At 28.8% G+C, this 21797-nt stretch overlaps 2 protein-coding genes across 13 annotated transcripts in view; one reads left to right on the forward strand and one right to left on the reverse strand.

Moving 5' to 3' along the window:
- LOC145188910 (uncharacterized) overlaps window positions 1–21154 on the reverse strand; it is a 29673-nt gene extending 8519 nt beyond the window's left edge. Inside the window, exons 1-7 of one of the 4 annotated variants that reach the window (XM_090088467.1) lie at window positions 21131–21154; window positions 10311–10393; window positions 3409–3471; window positions 3088–3216; window positions 2815–2926; window positions 1465–1659; window positions 827–1035 (exon numbers count right to left, since the gene is read on the reverse strand). In XM_090088467.1, the coding sequence (XP_089944593.1) occupies window positions 827–1035; window positions 1465–1659; window positions 2815–2926; window positions 3088–3216; window positions 3409–3471; window positions 10311–10391 (789 nt within the window). In that variant the 5' untranslated portion in view covers window positions 10392–10393; window positions 21131–21154. Of the gene's footprint in view, window positions 1–826; window positions 1036–1464; window positions 1660–2814; window positions 2927–3087; window positions 3217–3408; window positions 3472–3553; window positions 3666–4091; window positions 4174–10310; window positions 10394–10750; window positions 10800–21130 lie in introns of those variants that run through there. The other 3 variants (XM_090088466.1, XM_090088469.1, XM_090088468.1) reach the window with 3 other exon arrangements.
- The window catches only part of LOC145188911 (uncharacterized), a 28970-nt gene continuing 19253 nt past the window's right edge, over window positions 12081–21797 (forward strand). The window contains exons 1-4 of one of the 9 annotated variants that reach the window (XM_090088457.1): window positions 12089–12137; window positions 12820–12890; window positions 15812–15892; window positions 17276–17392. In XM_090088457.1, coding sequence (XP_089944583.1) covers window positions 15830–15892; window positions 17276–17392 — 180 coding nt within the window. In that variant the 5' untranslated portion in view covers window positions 12089–12137; window positions 12820–12890; window positions 15812–15829. Of the gene's footprint in view, window positions 12138–12819; window positions 12891–13707; window positions 15526–15811; window positions 15893–17275; window positions 17393–21223; window positions 21760–21797 lie in introns of those variants that run through there. The other 8 variants (XM_090088460.1, XM_090088464.1, XM_090088463.1 and 5 more) reach the window with 8 other exon arrangements.

Genomic DNA, 21797 nt, shown 5'->3' on the forward strand with positions numbered 1-21797 from the left:
TTTTACTCAGATATTCAATCTTTAAAATGTTGGTAATGTATAAACTTTATATTACTTGGGTGAGAAATGGTTGAGAAAAAATCATACTTCAATTTTTAAGTCAACAGAACCCTTGGCTAATTTTTTATTGTACTTTCTTCAATTTCAATCAGAGTGTTTTTTGAGACTGGCTTTTCTATAAGTTAAACTGAAATTTTTCTGATTAATTCAATATTTTATTAAGTGAAATAATTCCTATAGAAAATAAACAATACAGCTGTATGTAATAAATGATATGGCAAAAACAGATCTTTTTTCTTAGTGAACCTTAAACAGAAACATAGATTGTCACAATCTCTGGTTTGCTTGAATGTTGAAACATAGATTGTCACAATCTCTGGTTTGCTTGAATGTTGAATTTAGCTTTTTAGGGTTTAAATGTTGAATTTGGTTTTTTAGGGGATCTCTTTAGAATTTAAAATAAATTTCAAAATCAATTTTAAACTTAAGAAATTATGAAAACTGATTTCTTAATAGTTATACCATTGTTGATTATTGCAATATACATAGCTCCTTTTAATTACATTTTTGTAATGAAAATTTTCTATTGAAAAAAAATATATTATTCCTACATTCACAAGTAACATTTTAATCTGAATACTTAAGTCTAAAAAAACATTGGTTTCATCAAATATTTTAAATAGGCTTAAGTCGTAACAACATTTTCTAGTTAAAAAACTTTTAGCATTGTTTATTGCTTTACTTAAAGAATGATTATATTTCTTTTTTTTTAAACATCTCTATAGAAATTTAAAAACAGTTTTAAAAATATTTATAGAAAGCTTACAAGAAAAGCCTGATTGTAAAGTGCAGTAGCTTGATCTTCTGTAATGCTGTTTTCTTCACGAAACTGATTAACTGAACTTCTAACAGAATTGATCTCTTTTTTTAACCCATCTGCCTCACTTTTTAATTCTTCTGCACGAGATCTCTTTAATGCATCATCAATAACTCTTTTTATCATTCCTTCTTGATTTTCACTTACTTTCCGAGTTCCTAGATCAATAAAACAACATATACACATGTGTACATGTATACATACATACATGTATATATACATGCATGCATGCATACATACATACATACATACATACATACATACATACATACATACATACATACATACATACATACATACATACATACATACATACAAGAATGCAAATTTAAAGAGGTACATTCTATGATAACTTATTAAGTAAAGTGGTAATTAATAAAGGTTTGCTTATATTATCAATATATATTATGTAAGTAACTTATAAGTACATAATAAAATTATTTAATCAACATATTTTTAGTCCAGAATGTAGATATGATCTTTTTGAAATTCACAAACAAATTCCTTTGATAAATATTTTTATCACTTATTTATATTTAAAAATATAAAAATAATTGACTATTTTCTGAGAAATGTTATTGACTTACCCTCACCACCTCCAAATAGACCAAAAATAGCAGAAACCAGACTCAAAACAGCAGAAATGGGGAAACCAACTGGCCCTGCTAATATCATCAATGATTGAATGACATTAAGACCACCTTCTAACATTCCTTGCCAATTACCTCTACTAACACTATCAACAACTTCCATTAAGCTACCACCAAGTGCATTAATTCCCTCTATAATAAAAATAAACTAGGCAGTTTAATTATTAGCTACTGTTGATATGAGGCTGAAGATGGAAAAACTAAAGACTGTCTGGAATGATAATAACCCATGAAATTTTTGAAATGTTTCAAGAGCCATTTAATGAACTTTAACAATTTAATGTCTGCCACAAACTCGTTCTTCATATGCAGTTCACATTTCATTTTTCAATTGAATGAAGTTGTGACATGTTTGGTAAATTCATGTTTTTTGGGAAAAAATCAACTTAAACTTGTTGATAGTATTTGATTACACTTCTTGAGTAATGGCAAGGTACAAGATCAGATTAAAAAACAGGTGGATTATCATGCTTTCGGATCACAGCTGTAAGTTGTTTTTTTAAACATTCTTTTTAAGTTAAGTTTGGAGTTGTTTCCATTTGTAAGAAAAAGTTGAGTTTTGAAGCCATGTTTCCATTTGTAAGAAAAAGTTGAGTCTTGAAACCAAACAAAGAGATGGCCTGCTAAATAATAACTTTCTTGCCAAAACATTTGGTTTTGATTGCTTTTAGCAAAACATCAGAGTTTGTTAAAATCTTATAAAATTGCTGGTCAGTAAGGATTGATTAATTCAGTTTGCAGTAGGTTTCATCATCCATTACAATGCACTTTTGATTTCCTGAAAGCTTTTCTCCTAGCAATTTTCAACTGTGTTTTTGACCTTCATTTAATTGCTGTTGAAATTATCCAGGGAATTTCTTCTTGATGTATGTTTTGAAGCCATATCTCTTTTTGATTTCTTGGCTTGTTAAATTAGAAACGCCAGTTTTCTTTCAATCTACCAAATGAAGTACTCTGGATATGTATCAATTCCCTGATAAATTTTTTTAAGTTTTAAAATTGAAAAAGCTCTTTCTTAGTTTTTCAACTGTTTATTCAATCTGTGACTTTCATTCCACAATATGATGATACAACTGACAGTTTTTCTTTGAACTGTATACTTTCTTGCTAGCAAAAGAATTGAAAGCTTTTAGAAACATTAGAGGTTTTATTATTTGAAAAGGAGAAAAATTTGTTGTAAAACAGTATAAAAAATTATTTAAATTGGTGAACCGGCTCTCAAAATATTTAAAAATAATTATAACCATTCTGAACAGTCTTTAAAAAACTGTAAATTGAGTTTCTTACCAAGCACTTCTTGAGTATCCACTTTTTTTATTTTCATCACCGTGTCGTAAACTGTTTTAATGTCATTCAGCTTCTTGTTTTTTGAACCATCACCGATGAGTAATTCTAATTTCTAATGAGCAGAAAGTTTGTTCAATCCACGCGATGTTCAAAAAAAAATTTTAGTGTTGTTATTAAAGCAAGAAAATCTCTTGATTTTATGTTAATCTCTAAGAAGAGATCTTGTAGATTCTTATGAAGAGAGATCAAACTTCAAGTAAAAAAGGTTCATACTTTCTGTGTATTAGGAATTTTAGACAATTCTTCTATTCTTTTAGAAATATCATCTACCATTTCCAATTGCTCCTCCACATCTTTAAAAGCATGTTTTGTATCATGCAAATCAAGAATATAATTGGGTAACTGTGAAAATTAAATAAGACAAATGAGTATTTGAAATTAAAATAGATTAAAAATATATTTTGCATACTATATATATATATATATATATATATATATATATATATATATATATATATATATATATATATATATATATATATATATATATATATATATATATACGCCTCTAAGCTGGATAAAAATTTAACTAACTTTTTCACTCATAGGAACATTGCCATCATCAGTATCACTTCCTTCACCATCTCTTTTGTAAGCCTTTAATATAAAAGTCTGTTGCTCAATATCTCATATGTAATAAATTGTAATAATAACAAAAAAAAAAAAAAAAAAAAAAAACCTTTTTAGTCAATCAGAGTTACAGATAATTATGCTTTTGATAAATACAAAGATACAAAGACCAGAGAAAAAGATTTTACAAATATTTGGACTCGAAGGAACTTTTTAACTAAACTAGGTTGCAAATGGCCAGGAGAAACTTTTATAGAGCTATATCATAAATATAATTTATTGTGTAAAGAAATCTACATTTTATAAATTTATTAACTAAAGTGCTGGACAAATCCGAAATAGACAAAAAAAAAAAAAAAAAATTATATCAATTTAGTATTAGAGTGTAGTGAAGTAAAATTAATTAAAGTTTTTAAATCTGATATTGTTGTTACGTATGAGTAGAATTCATTTCACAAAATTCTACTTGAAGCATAACCAATGATATATTAAGAATAATAAAAAGTTATTTTTAATATATCATTGAGCATAACAGTCCATTTAAAACGGATCAGTCTATTTTTAAAGACAACGTTTTATATTTTTAACTTAAATTATCATAAAAGTATTAAATTATCATAGGCAAATTATCATTTTGTTCATTATACTTGAGCACATCAGTTGAGCTTTTTTACTTGTGGTAAATTTTTAATATTTCCATGGAAACAAAACTTTTTGTAAGTGTGTTGTTTGACAATAATTTCAAATCACACGAGGCTAATTAAAGACATACGTTAAAACCTGAATTAAAAAAAATAAAAAAATAAAAATACGATGCTTTAAAATAACGTTGAAGATGACCAAAAGAGAACATTTTATTTAACTGTCAGGTAACGAATTCTCGCGCTCAATTCTCGCGCTCAATCTGTGCGCTTAATCCGTGCGCTCAATTAGTGCACTTTATTCACGCGCCAAAATAATTTGATGTTTCTTTCAATTTTTGAAGGGGGTTTGGGTTTTAAGTGTTTGCTAATTTTTTGTTTCGCCGGTTTTAATTTTAAAGATTAGCGACTGACTTCTGATAGTAGACATTTTCTAGCTATGGATACAACAGAAGATCGAGAAATATAGATTTTATACAGACAAAGCAGACATGAAAATTATAAAATAGTTTAAGATACTCGCACTTAAAAAGGGTTTTCCATAGATACTTCGAAATACATAATAAAATCAGAGAATTAAAACTTCGTTTACCGAAGGAGTTCAATTTAAACTAGCTTTTCAAAAGGTGCTTAACATCCAGTGGATTGAAGAACTTTAAAAATATTTCGTGGTTAAAGAAAAGGCGCATTTTGAGTTTTCATTTTAAAGTTTACTTAATTTTCAATAAAATAGAAACCAAAGAAGAACTTTTTTTATCTCCAAGAAATGTTGTTCTTAAAAAAATTTTGAACCAGTTTTTCAATTTAAATCACGTTTTTTTAAAAATTGTTCTCAACAAAAAACAAGGTAAATCAAGGCACCCACAAATGACAACATTTCAATCGCCATTTTGCAATATTGGTATGACAAAGCAAATCATCTTCATGTTTAAATCTTTTAACAAAAAATTTGTTTTTCCTGTTCGTTACTTCAAAGTTACTTTCATCACTGAAGATTACTTTTTTTTACTTTTCCATGCATGCAGCCATTCTCTCCTTACACCATATTAATCTTGAAAGCCAATCTCTGATCGTCATCATCGGGTTTTGAACGGTTGTAAACGCACAGTGCTTTATTGGTAAAAAGTTTCTGACAAAATTTGAAGAGACCGGTTTTTTATTGAAGATCTTGATAAGTTTATGTTAACATAACCTTGGGTTGAATTTTACTTTACGAATGTATATGACAAAAATTTGTGGCTGTTTTGCTTGCCGTGGACTTACTTTGACCTTCCTTATACTGGATGAACAAGAATACCTCCTGTAATTTTGAATGTTTTGGGAGAACTTCTGATGCAATTATTGGAAATTAACACTCCATTTGATATTCCTCAATTGCTTAATTCCTTTGCTTACCCATTCCAATGCATCTTAACTTTTAAATTATCTCCAAAGAAAATCTTGTATGTCTTTAAACTGGTCATCTTTAGAAATTTTATGCAACCTTTTAAATCAAATGATCAAAATGACATTAATTAGTAAAACTGTTATGAATAAGCATTTCGTTTGAGAAGAAACTAGAAGGGAAATTAGCGAAAGACTTGTGCACCTTTTATTTATTTATTTATTACTTTACAACATTTTTCGTTCTGTATATATAGGGGAACCTGTTGTACCTCTGACCACTTTTTGTTTCCGGGCGTTTTTTTGCTCGACGGTTGAATCAATTTATACCATTCAAAGTTAATGTTATTCTCTTATATTTTGCGCAAAAATTATACTTTTGACTTTTTTCTCATTCAACCAATAAGTATCATTTTTGAGCGTTTTTAAAAAAGTACTCAAATAGTCAATGGTACAACATGTACGTTGTACCTTTGACCGAGGTGTGTTGTTCCTTTGACCGTAATGTTATTAATAAGTTCTTATGAATTATTTGGACTTTTAATAAGTAATCATGACATATTACAGCTTTGCTATATGTTATAAAGAAATTTCTAGCCAACCACATGTCAATAAATGCTTATATAAAACCATTTTGTAAGAAATTAAAGACACAGCCGCAGCAAGTTATAACCAAAAAACATTTTTTGATGGTCTAAAGTAAAATTTTGTTTCTTGTCACTTTTATATTACAATTTCAAGTAAAACGTTTTGTTGTAATTCAATTTATTAATTTTGCTTTGAAAAATAACTACTAACTGCAGCATTACATAAGTCTCCCTTAGTTTGGATTTTTTGATACATTTTGTTTTGTATCTAGTCTTGTACAAAGGGTCATTCATTGTCCTTGTACTTAGGGCCGTGTTTTAAAGTAACACCTACGGTCATAATCCTTATGATTTTGCTTTTTTGTTTTTTTGTAGTAAATAAAAGAAAATGACATCAATTATCAGTACTATTTCGATTTAGTCACATTTTTTTCAGTTGGATGCTATTTACATGGGACGGTTCGGGTTAAGATTGGAAACTTCAAATGTGATTGAATTGTACAAAATGTTTTTAATTAAGTTGTTACTCTCTTTTAGATAATTTAAGAGCAAAAATATATTTCTATAACTTGCTATACTTGCAATTAGAAATGAACTCATTGTACCTAAGTTTACCGATTTTAAAACCCTTTTACTTGGCGGAGTTTTATATTTTAAGTAATTATGTCGATATCAATAGGAAGTAATTTGTATGATATGATCATACAAAAAATCTGGCCCTAAGTAGATTAATATCCCCTAAATAGGTTTTTAACTTAGAAACCTCTTAAAACCCAACCAAAACTATTTTTAGTTGTCAGATTCATTTAGATTTGACCATAATGCTTTTTAGAGGAAATCTTTTAATGCAGACAATGAAAAATATGAAAATAAAATATATTATATTAAAAAACATTACTGTACAGTAAAAGATGTCAGATCAACATCAAACATAAGATACTGGCGTCTAGATGATCCATGACCAACACTTGGTGATGGAACTTTCATTATAATATCTTCAAGTTCTACATCATAAACATTGTCATCTTCTCGTATAAATTTATTGTCTCCTGATTTCTTAAGATACTTAACTTTGTAAACTAAACCAACAACTTCAATAACTTCTGCCACATAATGTCTAGAGTATTTCTTTTCACTTAACTTGACAAGTAAGAAACTTCCTGAAACAATTTCACTATTTTCTGATTCATTGTCAAGTATATTTATTCCAAAATCAATTTCATCAAAACTTTCATTAGTTAAACTTGTGTCAGAATGTTGATTAAAAATAATCTGTTTTGCCATGGATTTTATTTGTCTTGAAAAAGGTTTTTGACATTGTTCATTATTAGATTTTGAATGTAAAATAACTTTCATTTCAGGTGTATCAGTTAAAATGCGTGATTTTCCCTTACGTCTTTTTGAAATAGCTGCCTTTCTTAATTTGGCTTTTGGGTGAGGTCGTATTATTTCAGGTGAAACAATTTCCAATGTTGATGGTAAATTGCCAGGAGTGGTTTCAACCTCATTGCTATCATTAGAAATGCAAGTTTCAGTATCCACTATTGGCCTATCAGTAACAGTTGCAGCTAAGAAGTCAATATCAGTAAAAATATTTTCATTAAAGGGAAAAAACCCAGTACATTTAAAACTGTTAACAATATTAATCGGTACAAAAGCATGAGGATAAGCTTGACCAACAAGGTAAGATATATCATAAATTGTAACTGGTTTACCAGCATTTCCTGGTGATATCATCCAATTATTCATGGCATTATTATAAAATATTTTAAATGGACCAAAAACACCACGATCAAGGGGTTGCATTTTGTGGGTTGTGTGAGGATGAAATGTCATTAAAATTATGCCCGATCTTTTAGCTAATTCAATAATAGAAATGTTAACATGACTTTCATGGTTATCCATTAACAAAAGAACTGGTTTTTCTACCGAAGGTCGTACATTACTAATAAAATGCTCAAGAAACTGCAGAAAAATGACTTCATTTGACCATCCAGACTTATTAGCTGCTCCTACACTTCCAGGAGGAGCACCATTCAACATGTAGTCCTTAAATTTTGCACGCGGAAATACAAGTAATGGTGGAATGCTACTTCCAGTAGCATTAATGGCTGCAATCATTGTTACATTATTGCCTCGTTCTGCACTAGTCATACTTCCTATTTGCTTTTTGCCCTTTGGGGCTAGGATTTTTGGTGGTACATGAACTGTGGTAATTCCTGTTTCATCGCAATTCCAAATGTTTGATGGCTCAAAATGATAACGTTCTAAAACATTTCTATAATTTTTAAACACAATTCTTACAGTTTCTTTATTGAATGCAGAAGATCTACCAAGACTTGTTGGCTGCGGTTTACGTAGGGATAACTTATCATTATATCTTTTCCGAAAATCTCGTAGCCATTGTTCACCAGCACATTTATTCTTTATCCATGAAGTTTCAATTTTTTTATGGTTTGCTAAAGCATACTCATATGCAAAGAATCTGATTTGCTTTAATGTAAGCCCATAATGCATATTTGCAGCATCTGCCAAGTATTTTACCAAAATTAATTCTTCTTTTGTTGAGAATACTTTTTTTGGTTTCTTATGTGAATATGAATACTGGGTTCTTCCAGATTTTTTAAACTGCTTTAACTGATATATCAAAGTTGATTTTTTAATGTTGCAATGTCTTGCTGCTTTACTTAGACTCATTTTTTGTTGAAGAACAAAATTCACTGCATCAAACATATCCTTCTCGCAAATCTTCTTACGAAAAACACCAACCTTACTCCTTGGCATTTTAAGATTAAAACATATTAACAGAAATGATTATATATTTATTTGTTCTTACTTCCTTATTGCTGTACAGAAATCAAGTACAACTATATAATCAACTTAATTATCAAGCTGCTACAGCTGCCAACTAACTTAATTATTAAAACTGATTATCAAGCATTATAAGTACATAAAAATATACATTCCAATAATGGATTGTGTGTCAAGTGTAAAATTTACTCTTATTTATCAATAAATTAAATAAAACAATGCATAAGATATAGAAATATATAAAAATATAATTTGTTAATATTATTTTATCACTTATATTATATTTAAAACTTTCAAAATACCAGCAAGAAAGTAATAGTACGCTTTTCGCTGATTTTTACATGCAAGAGTACAGCTGTCTGATAAATTTGATGAAAAATTTCATAAAAGTGTCCTCTTTAAGTTCGCAAAAAATTAAAGCGCAGTACAAACCAGTCAAAGGTACAACGTCCTACGCTGGTCAAAGGTACATGAGATGGGTTTCTTCAACAATTATCATCTCAAACCCCATTTAGGGTTAGAAATAATTATTTAAACTTTTCCATAATAAAAAAAAGATGTTGGTTAATGTAAGTAATATCATAAATTAGCCAAACAACTATTTATGACAGTTTTGTTATTAAAATAAGATAAACATAAATATTTACTTTTTAAGAGCTAAAACTAATAATTTCTTGTGGATCAACACAATCTTCCCCAACCATGATATTTTAAGGTAAAAAGAGTCGTCATGGACTAATATTTCAAATGGCACTTCAATTTTTTGCAAAATGATAATAGTCGGCCAATATGACAGAGTGACTAAAGGTACAACGTGGTCAAAGGAACAACAGGTTCCCCTATATATATATATACTTGATAAAACTGAATTAAAGAAAAAGATAAAGAATGTGTAAGTTCTTTAGTGAAATATTAGAAATAATTTCCCTGTCCTGTCGAAAAAAATTCTCCAACAAATATGATGACCTCTTTATGATGTTTTGATCTTAATGTGCCTATTTTTTTGAATTCACTGAAATAAGGGTATTAGACTTAAAGAATTCAAAGTTGTAGAGTTTTTCGCCGACGATGCTTTTAATCAACGCGCACGCGCATGAACATGACGTACTTCGTAGAGATCAAACTCCCCTATTTTGATATATAGTATTCTTACATGAAATGTTGTCCTGTATTATGTATTAAAGCAATCCGAATTCATAATTGTGCAAAATAAAAACATTCGCCGAAGTACAACATTTATTTGAATTAGGCAAAAAGATTAATTGCTATTCTACGTACACTGTTGATCCCACAATTCAAAGTATCTGAGCCTAAATTTTTAAACACTTATTTAACAAGAAAATTTTTTCGCACAAAAACAATTTTTAAAAAAGTCTTTACTATGCGTGTTTTGATTAAATAAGAAATAATTTTTATGTAGGGCGAAAATGCAAACTTTCAATACCTTTTGTCGAACGTCTATAAGGTTTGATCCAAAACTTCTTTCAACAGCAATAATCAGAGTAACCAACTTCAACCAAATCATTTCTTGTAATAAACATGTAAATATAAAAAATGTAAATACAATGTAAATATAACGATTTAATTATTATCTTATTATTCGAAGAAACCGTGTAAGTTGTTGTCATGCTTAAATTTGATACCCCTTAAAATAAACTGGTATCACTAATCTTTTTTTTTAGTTTACTCCATTACTCTTTTTTGTCACTTTTAAAGTCTCTGAAATTACAGTAAACTTTTTTCAACTATTCGAAAGCTTCTCGATAGTTCGTAAAAAATCCCTTTAAATATATATTTTATTTCCTATCATAAAACAGAACCTCATCATTACGGAATCTAACTTAAATTTTTATAAAGTGTATTTTGAATAATTTTCAAACTTTCCGTTAAAATTTCTCTTCGCTTCAAACTTATTGCAGCTTTAAATAAGAAAAAAAAATCTTAAAGTTGGGGTCATTCAAAAAAAATTTTTTTCACTGACCCCAACTTTAAGAGTTTGAGGTATGATTGATAGACTTCATTTAACATAGTAAAAAAAATATTGCAAACATGTTGTTATTATCTAGATGTTGCCTAATTAATTCCCTAAACGCTAAGTTATGAAGATTTGCAGATAAAAACTTGGGTATCAGTTATTGATGTAGCCAGTATCAAAAAAAAAAAAAAAAAATCAATTTTAATATTATTTATATAAATAGCACTTTGAGAAAAAATAATTCAGATCTTTTTCAAGATGTAAACAATTATATAGATCAACCAATCCTTTTCATCGTAATTTAGAGATTTTAAAGTGTCTGACCCTAAACTTTTTGAACCTATTTTCCGTTGTTTAATTTTTTAAGCTTGCTTTTTTACTAAAAGCGTTTTTTAAAAAATCTTTATTTTGGAAGTTTTTATCAGATATGAAGTAATATTTATACAAGCCGAAGTTACATATTTTTTATTAAAAACTCTATCGTTAGTCGAATGTTTTTAACGTTTGATCCCTTCAGTTCACTTTTTATTATTCAAGTTCGTTCCAGTACTCTTTCTTTTCTTTTGCCACTTTTTAAGCCTTTTTTACATCTCTCAAATTTCTTACAACGTTTTTCTAATATTCTTAAGCTCTTAGGCAGTTAGTAAAAAATCTGTTAAAATATATATTTTCTTTCCTGTGTTAAAACAAAACCTTATTCTTAATAATGTGTAATTTAAATTTTTATGTAGTGTGCTTTAAATAATTTTCAAACTTTTTTAATTTTAAAAAATTGAGAAATAATTAATAGACTTCCTTTCACATCGAGAAAATCAAGAATATTGCAAATACGACGTTATCTTCTCGATGTTGCTTGATTGATTCCCTTAACGTTAAGATTTATGAAGAGTTGCAGGTAAAAACTTAGTTATTAGTTATCAAGGTAGTGAGTGTTATGGAACAAATATAATAAACTTTAACATTATCTATATAAATAGTGTCTTGAAATAAGAATATAGATCTTTTGCAAGAAGCAAATATTTCTATTGATCAATAATCTATCAATCCTGCATTTGATGGATCGCACTTACTTTAAGCACAACTAAGCACAACTAAGGCTTAAGCAAGATGAAATTTTAAAAAACGATTTGGTAAAGAAGGCTTTAGTTGTGATATAAGAGCTTTCAAAATAGTTTCGGTTAGAAAATATGATGAAAGATGAATTTTACACTTGAGTAAATTTGAAGTTTCTGTACGACAAAAAAAAACAAGTATATTCTTTCGAATGTTTTAATCAAGCTCCAGTTTATTTTAAAGGTAAAATTATTTTTTTCTTACTACTATTATTCTCTGCTTCTATTGTTTTGGTTTTTTTTTTTTTTTAGTTTTTATATTAAAACTTCTAATGACTATATAGATAATAATGCTTCCTTCAAGCCCGAGCTAAAAATTACAAAAAAAACATTTCTAATTACAACTTTATATTTAACTTAATGAAATGTTTGAAAGTCATGAAAGTAAAATCAAAAATACATAAAAAACACAGAGCTTTTCAGCTAAAAAAAATGAGTTCAAATCTCATTTCTTTCAGTTGCGCTCATTTTGCAGATCAATTGAAATTTTGGAGTCTAAGGCTAAAAAGCTTGGTAAAAAGCTTGGTAAAAAGGTATTGTGGGAACATTTTCTATACTAAGCATCTAAGGGTCATTCTTTGAAATGGAAAATACTTTTTAGGTTCTTTTTTTAAGCGGAGAATTCTGCTGAGTTCAATTTTGATACTTGTAATGCAGGCTGAGGAGAGTTGTAAACACCAATAGTTCTTTTTCTATTTTTTGTTTTACAATCCGCAGCATCCATTCTTCTGCCGAGATTTGATTTACATTCTGTACGCTGTTTTCATCCCAGGACTAAAACCTTTGATTAACAAGGACTTTATCTGCTTTATATTTAAAAAAATGTTTTTGTAATAAGTTCTTTAATGTCACTTTACCAAATTTAGAATTCGTTGCCGGCTTCACTTACCAAATTTAGAATTCGTGGCCAGCTTCACTCCAAAGAATTAACATCAAGGTAGTTTTTCCAAACCGCCTTTCTCTCTTTTTTTTTCTCCAACAAAGTTCTGTTATTACAGCGAGATGTTTTTTTTTTAATCCTAAACATGTTTTTCAAATACGATACTGGATAAATAAGTATTCATATTTAGATAATCTTATTTGTAATATTTAATTTCATTTTTTTAAATACGAAACTGGATAAAAAAATATTCATATTTAGATAATCTTATTTGTTATATTTAATTATGTTTTTTCAAATACAAAACTGGATACGAAACTTTATTCGACGGTTCGAACTAAAGCAAAACAGGAGTTCATTTTTAGCAAAAAGCAAAACGAAAAAACTCTTTTTTTGACTAAAGTTCCCTTTTTTCGACACGTTAAACTTTTTAACAAGCTGTAAACTTCAGCCCTTCAGTATTCATTTATGTTTAACACTCGAAATGACACTTTAAATCACAAAAAGTTTGCTTCTCCAAACTTTGTATCTCAGAATAATTAACTTTAATTTGACTACAGCGCCTATAGTGTCAGTTTTCATCAAATTTATTCAGTTTTTATATGTTAATAGAATCACTGATATAGTTTCATGTTTTTTGAGTCTATTTATATTAATACTCTATAATAACCAAAGATTAACAATGGTTTACATAAACGTTCTATATTCACAACTCTATCAGGTTATACTGTAAAAAGTCAGAGAGAATTTGTTAGACCAGAAGTTATGCAGTCTACCGTTTGCAAAGTTGTAAAATTATATATAAAAACTAAGACTATGTTTGCAGAGAAAAAGACGCAGCGGGCGCATATAAAGCAAGAAATGATTGTTTTCTACTTTAACAGATCGTTAGAGATCTCAAAAAATAAGTGTGCAGTTAAAAAGTGACTTTGCGGTTTATAAGATTTGTGTGAGCTTGAGAAATTGTCAGCTGCTGGAAGGCCGGAAAGAAAGCCTCTTAAGATGTTGTTGGCACTGGTCATGAAGAAGAAACGTCTGGCTTGGACTAAACATAATAATCATTACTTACCAAAATCAATAACTCATTTTGTCCCAACGTTTAAGATGGGAGATAAAACAAAATAAATCTAACTTGACAAAACGTATGCGCGAGCTTTGTTTTGTAGAAGAATCTGACCACGCCTGTCGACAAATGCCAGTTACTGCTGACGTAATTTCGCATAAATTTCATCGATTTCAGTACAATAGGACCCTATAGTAATGGTTTGGTCTGGTTCCAAGAAGTTATGGTGGATCACACCGGCTGCAGACAACCATACTGTAATCATAGTCTTTTTTGGTAGGTTTTCGGCTTTGGAAAGTGCCTGGAAATACTGTGGTGTCAAACCACTGTCCCAAATTTCCAATTTATTGTAATGAATTTCACATCACGATTCGACCCAAGAACGGTTCGTTTCGGAAGCACAGAAGCCAGGAAGAACAAATTTCGAAACGTGATAATTTCTGTCGTTCGTTCGAATCGTGGGGCAGCCATAGTTTGGGGTTTTTCAACTTTTCAAATGTGTTTCAAACTCTTGGAAACAGCTTGGCAACTCACTCCCATTTTCTTTAGGAACCGCAGAACCGTTTGGGATGGGTTAGCGTCCACCAGGGTACTCAGATTCTCGTCCTAGATTCTTGGAGGTCAACCACTATTGGGTGAATCATCGGGGCTGAAATCTGGTGCATTCGCTAACAATTTTGACCTTAAATACCTAGTTAGTTTTTCTAGAAGTCTCATCAACACTTTATTCCAATCTGTACTCATACAAGAAAAGTGACCGAAAATCGCCCTTTCACATCAAAAAGTATAATGCTGAAATAAGATAGAATTTAATCACAGATATAAAAAATGAATAGCATCATCACAAAGAGGGTTCAGTTCTGCATCGAATACTATATGATAAGTGACAGTTGAGAAAGTACCCTTTCAGAAGATTAAATGACAAAAATAGAATACATCGAACTGTCAAAACATTCCTGATTACATGATATTTTGAAATCACCTAATTTATGAAATTTGAGGTTGCATAAGCAGCTTTAACATCTTAAGAAAGGTATTCTTTTTTTAGTTTTGGAATTCAAAGCTATTTTTAAATGCTCTCATCCGGTTTGCTGATGACTAAACAACATTCAACTTTAAAATCTTTTCTCTATAATTTTATCAACAATTCATCTCTTGTCTGATAAAGTTTATAAAACATAGTCTTTAAGAAAATCAAATCTTATTTAATGCTGCATTATTGCCACCAATTATTGGCTCAGTTTGGATCCTCGTTTTTCATTCACAACACCCAAAAGTAATAAAAAGTACAATAACTATAATTCCCATTTTTCATTTACAGACATGATAGAAAAAACAAGCTGTGTGCTAAATAAATAAAGTGTGACACTAATTTGGTTAGTTTTGGTTTGACAAGAGATTATGACATTAATTTTAAAGGAGAGTTTATCTCTTAAATTTGAAAAGACTCTGAAGGAGTTTTTAAAACTTGAAAAAAACCTAAAAAGCATTAAATTGAATAAAAAGGATGGTATAGAAGAGGACACAAAAGCAGCTTCCAATAATTCTAAAAATTGTGTCATATTTAATGCAACAGCAACACATATTTAACAAATCACTAAGATTTATTATAATAATGAAGAGAAAAAGGTAAGATTTTACACTTTTACATATTTTTGAGATGCGTAAAAATTCTGCAATTTTACCAAAATAAAGTTTGTTTTAAGTCTTAAATAGCTGTAAACACTTAAAAGTTCCTGAATAAGTGTTAAATAAATTTGGAAACCTTAAAAAGTTAGTATAAGTGCATTGTAATAAATTAAAAAATTTCAGCAAATTTTATGAAACAGTTTTAGTAAGAATAAGTTAAGAATGTATTGTCATAACAGTGACAAGTGCTAATTATAAAAATCTTTCAATTATTTTCTTTTGAAAGATATAGCTTGTGAATAGAATGGCTTGGATATTACTGGTCATCATTGGAGTTAGTCAAGTCACAGCACCACCTAATTTAAATGTATGACTTTTTTTTTTTTTTTTTTTTCAACTGAAGTCCTAACTTGATGAAACAGTTGCTAAGAGTTAAATTTTCTTTAACAACTGTATTTAAGTAACATAAACATTATGTAAATTGAACCATTATGTAATATGAACCATTATGTAAATTTAGGAATCTTAAAAAATTGACCTTACAGTCATTTAAATATTCGGTTTGAAGTTTAACATCCTGTTCAATATTCTTCATTTATCTTTTAACTCACTCTCCCACTGTCTCCTATGTTTACTTTATTATTTTTTCTGCATCTCCTTTCTATTCTGGCATCACCTTTACCATATTGTATTTTATGATATCAAATGAGAAAATTCAGTAACATTTTCATTTAAAAGATTTAATCAATGCTTATGCATATCAAACTCATGTTGAATTTATAACAAAACTAGCTTTAAAAAGTAAAATTATAAAAGTGTATTCCAAAATCACCACACTTTTCACAAACTCTCTTTCATTAAAACTAGGGATTTGCCACACACTTTAATGGTATGCATATAGTGGTATACATATTGCTTCAAGCTAAAAAAAGCATCAAGTTCTCATGTAGGCAAAAGAAGTTGTAGTGGTTTGAAAATAGTATTAAAAATACTTGTCAGTAATTTTTCAAGTTTTTCTTATTGCATAGATTTTTTACAGTTATAATCATATTGAAAATACAAAGTGCAGGCTTAAGCCCATAACACTATTTTCCTGTCCAAAAAAAATATGAAGAAATGAAGAAATTAGATTGCTACCCACATTTTAAAATACGTTTATTAGGAAAGTAATTATTGTTCTTTAAGTAATCTCATCGTTATATTTAAAAAAAGAAATTTTTAAATTAACAAAATGCTCTGAAAATAATTTATTTTTTCTAAATTTACCAGTGTTTTCAAATGTGTTAGTGTGGATAAGTAGTGAAGTACATTATGAAAAGCTTATTTGGAAGACAAACATCATGAAAGATAGACTATTTGTCAGTGTCACATGCTTAAATTAAGTACAGTGTTTGAAGAACGTTCACTAAATGCTCTAATTTTACAAACAAATTGTTTAAATATAAATATATGGGTAACTACGTTTCATTTGCCTATATAGGAAAGGTAATGCTTTTTCTTGCCTGCAACTATAGCCAATATTAATTTTTTAGTCATTAAAAATGAATTTTTTATTATAAGATGAACTTTACAATTTTTTAATATGGAAAAGAATAAGTTTGCTCATATACACTACCTAATTTCAACCAGATGAATAGTTGAAGGTTAATTTTAGTATTATTTTGTTTTTAATGTTATTTATGTTTATATTATTATGTTTATATTATTAGTTATGCATTTATATGCATTATATTTTTGATTTATTGTTTAGGAAGTAGCAAATAAACTGGCTAATGATATTAGCAATAAAATAAAGCAAGAGTTGGGCGATGCAGCTGGGTTAGTTACAGATACTGCTAATAATTTAGGTGTCTTGATAGACAAAAAAGTAAGTTTTTATTAGTTTTCTAAGTATTCAAAAAGTTATTAAACCTATTTCCATAGCTAAGTTTCCTTCACAACAAAAATGGTTCAAACAAGATTTTAGAAATATTACACTTCTTGTAAATTAACACAGGAACTTAGTATGAAGTATTCCTTTTTTTTTTTTAAATCTTATTCACCTAAACATTGTTTCAGCATTTCTCATTTATTGCCATATTCAGGATTTTGAATGTTGATAATTTTATTGTGAATTCTTTTAAATTTACATAGGAAATTAGTATGAAGTATTCCTTTTTTTTTAAATCATACTCATATAAATATTCAACATTTCTCATTCATTACCAACTTAAGGATTTAGAATATTGATAATTTTATTGTGATTGTTAATGTTATCATGGCTGTTAACTTCTTATGATTAATAACATCATTATACTAATAGTATCAGTATTAACAATATTGCCAATGATATTCATTAAGATTCTTTAAAACCGTCAAAGTATAATTTTCTATGTTAAACTATTTTTGTTTTTAAAGCATACTGATGTAATAATTCTTAACCAAATATTCATGCTTTTGATATCACTGAATTAAGTTAAAAAGCCAATCATTTTATCTACTAACTAGTCATTACCCATTTCTGTCCAAGATAAACAGGAAAATCTCCAAAATATTCTTAAAAAGATTTTGTAAAAGCGTCAATCATACTTTTTCTTTATTCCTTTCCACTGAAAACAACTTTTGCTAAGGACACATTGTAAGATTTTGTCTCCTTGGGCAACCCTGTGTAGTAAATTAGGGCAGAATCAGGGTAAAAGCAGGGCATCCTAGGGTGTGAGCACAATACCATGAAATATTTGCTACATGAACCAATTGTGGTGAACAAATTTTGGTAAACACTTTGTGAAACTCTGCTCCCTTGGAGTACTCTGTGTAGAAAATTAGAGAGACCCTAGTAAAAATATCCCCTAGGATCAAAATTCTGGGATGAATAGTAGCCTATGATCTTCCCCTGTTTAAAATAGGGACCTGTGCAAAATTTAGTGAGGATTGGATCAAAACTGTTGGTTCTATAAAGAACACACCCACATGCATACACACATATAAACTCTGGCCTTTATACATTAGATAACTGGAAAACCTGGCGCATTTCATAGGGTGTTCCAGCTAGTCAAAGGACATTTCAAAGAGTCTTAAGCTCTTTAGAACTCATTGATTCTCTGATGAGAAACATCTTGTTTCTAAAGAACAATGTCTCTTGAGTTTGCCTGGTCACCAGCAATTACAATGACAGCCTCATCTATTGCTGATGCATTAAAGCAGCCAGGATGCAGTCCAACAGGCACTTTTTCAGCTCTGATTATGAGCTTGTGGTTGTCAGTAGGCATCATGTCAATGGCTGCCTATAAAAAATCCACACATAGCTTGAGTTTTTTTGCAGGAAATTCATTAGCTTTGGTGGGAAATTAAAAAAAACCTATAACAAAATAACTTTGTATGTAGTAAAATGGGACATTATATGGTGGTTTATTCAATGAAAAATATATCTATCTGTTTTTGTTTTAAAGGCATGTAAGTTTTCTGTTTAAATGGTTCCTTTTTGTTTAAAGACTTTTGGTCATACAGAACTGGTCTAGTGGCTTTGCAATATCCATGGTCAGGAAAAGGATGTCACCATTGAATTCAGGAAGTGAAGTTACCCTTTGGTGCAAAATTTCACCACAATTGACCAACATCAACAGAGTTGCAACACTCCACCTTCACATCCCTGCCGGGGCAAAGAGTGGTCAGAGGGAAGTGGAATTTGGTTTCAAAAAAATTGCCCTGCCTGCAAGATTTTTAGAGGATCGGATCAAAACTATAAATTTGTATAAAGAATACACCCACATACATACATAAAAACTTTGTGATTTATATATTTAATTGAAAAGTCAGTGCTGACTTTAAACGAACAGCTTCACCTAGATAATTTAATTTATGATAGACTCTTTCTTTGTTATCTTTTGCGATGTAAATAAAAGATTACAAAAAGAATTTGAGCAAAAATTCTTGGCAGATTTTTAGTGAAATATTTTTAAAAAAGCAAAATATTTTTAAATAAGAAAGAACTTTCCTCTACAGTCATACTAGTGTTGGATAACTCTTTTTGATGTTAGATTCATTTACTGATCAAAGGTATGATACTAAGAAGACTCTTCTACAAAAATTTCTATATTGACTTACTGAATCATGTAGTAGGTAAGCCAGTAAGGAATTGTTTAGTCAAGTATTGATGCAAATGACCTCCAAACCAGGAAAACTCCACATGGAGTATCAAAATAACACAGCTAATAACAACAACAAAAAAAACATCCCCAAACTAGTGTTACAAATTTGTGTGATTTTATTTTTTACCAAACAAATTTTAAAACTTTTCTTTTGTTTGCTCTTTTGCCTTCATGATCTCCTGTTCCAGAAAGCCACTAGCCAAGTGAAAATTTTGCTTCTATCAGATTGGAGTTTGGTGTGATGTGTTTTTCTGAGCCGCTCATGTAAATAATAGTTATATCTTTCTTTGATAATTCTTTAGAGTTCAAAAAAAAGTGGTAAATTTGTCATACACATTACATGTGTATAATATCAAAAATTGTCAGTTACAAAGAGAAGTCATTATAGCACAAACCCTAACTTTTTTAAATTTTAAAATGTGAGGGTGACCTTTAGGAATACCAAAGTATTTTGTTTTTCAACTTTGACCTTGAAATGAGTTAGAGTTTCAAAAGAATTCACAAATACAAAAATCTTGGTAATGTTGATGTAAGAAAGAGATTGTGTAATGTTTATTTTTTGTAGAGAAAAGATTTCTGACTTTATGCAATCAACTTTTGTGCTATTTGACAATTTAAAAACTAAATGACTAAAAAAGAAAAAAGATTTCCTTAAAATCAAATAAATTTTTCTCTGTCTGAGAAGTCTGAGAAAGTGTGTGTTAAATAATCTACATAGCTCTAAGTTTGTTTTTTTGTTAAGTCAATGTTTTTAATCAATTAAGGAAATAATAAAACGTTTTTTGATCTTTTTTAGTTATATTAATTGAATATGTTCTAATTAGTTATTTATTCAATGATAATTTATTTTTAGATAAGAGACTTCCATATTTATTTTGACAAATTAGGATCTGGAGTTTTGCTTCACATTCATGTTCTCTGAATCCCTGGCATATCCCTATCCATAGAGACTGTCAAGCCTCAAAGCAGCATTCTTGTCAATATGCAAAACTAAGAATGCCAACAAATACAAGAAAGCATTTGAAAACTTTTACAAACATTACAAGTCTGATTCATGAAGCTATTTTCTTTCACTTAAGAACATAATTTAATATCTTATTCATAATGAAGTTTTATTGATCCCAATATTCCTAACTGAAATTAAAAATCAAAAGTATGCAAAAATATGAAATATGCAAAAAGTATATAAAAATATGTGATATATCATCTAGTGAGAGCATTTCATATAGTGTCAATAATTTGTTTAATATATTTGTCCAAATATTACAAATAATTCAATTTCATAATATTTTTAATAAACTATTTAATATCAACTATAAAATCATGTGAAAATGATTTAACATGTGATGGTTTTGATGAACTCAAAAATAAACTAATAATAAATACATTTTTCTACTGAAGAAAAGAAAAGTTTTATATTTGAGAAAACAGTGCTAAAAAAGAAACTAGGAAGAATAATAATCAAGGTTCTTAATTACCTTGTTTTTCCCACTTGAAGAATTTTATATTTTCTGTTATGTTTTTTACAAACCCTAGTTAAAACTCAAATATTAAAAAATTATCGGTATATTAATGCTCTGTTTACACATCACTTGTACAGAACATTGTTTCTCACTGTGCAAAACAAACATTTATGTCTATATCACATCTAGCTAAGAAGTTTAAAAAAATGTACAGTTACCAATTAAGTACCATTCCATATTGAAATATTTTAATACTTAAGATATTTTCTCACTGTTAGCATCATCTGACATTATCTTTATATCCTAATATCAATATTTGGTGGTATTTGATTGGTGGTCAGATGTTATTTTGAGTCCTAGTGTGGGAAGATCTCATTTAATTAGTAAATCAAAACTGGCTTCAATTACAAACTTTTATCAACTAAAAAATGATCAGTCCCAGTTCTCCACACCTTCACCTGTTTTTTTTAATGCTTGAATCAAAATGAAATAAGTAGATAATTATTCATACACAGTTGTTTGAAATGTTTAAAAAATTCTTAAGAAAACAAAGCAGATAAGTTCATAATTGTAGTCCTTGGTATATTTTCTCTCTATTAATTCAGCCTTTTCAAACGTTTGTTTTTGTGAAAAGACATTCTCATGTAAGATTATTAAACGTTTTGGTTTTTTTTCTTTTCTA

This window comes from Hydra viridissima, unplaced genomic scaffold, assembly GCF_058129835.1.
Source record: "Hydra viridissima isolate aposymbiotic clone 2 unplaced genomic scaffold, HvirCarnegie_v1 scaffold_5, whole genome shotgun sequence".
In the NCBI taxonomy this organism is placed as follows: Eukaryota; Metazoa; Cnidaria; class Hydrozoa; order Anthoathecata; family Hydridae; genus Hydra; species Hydra viridissima.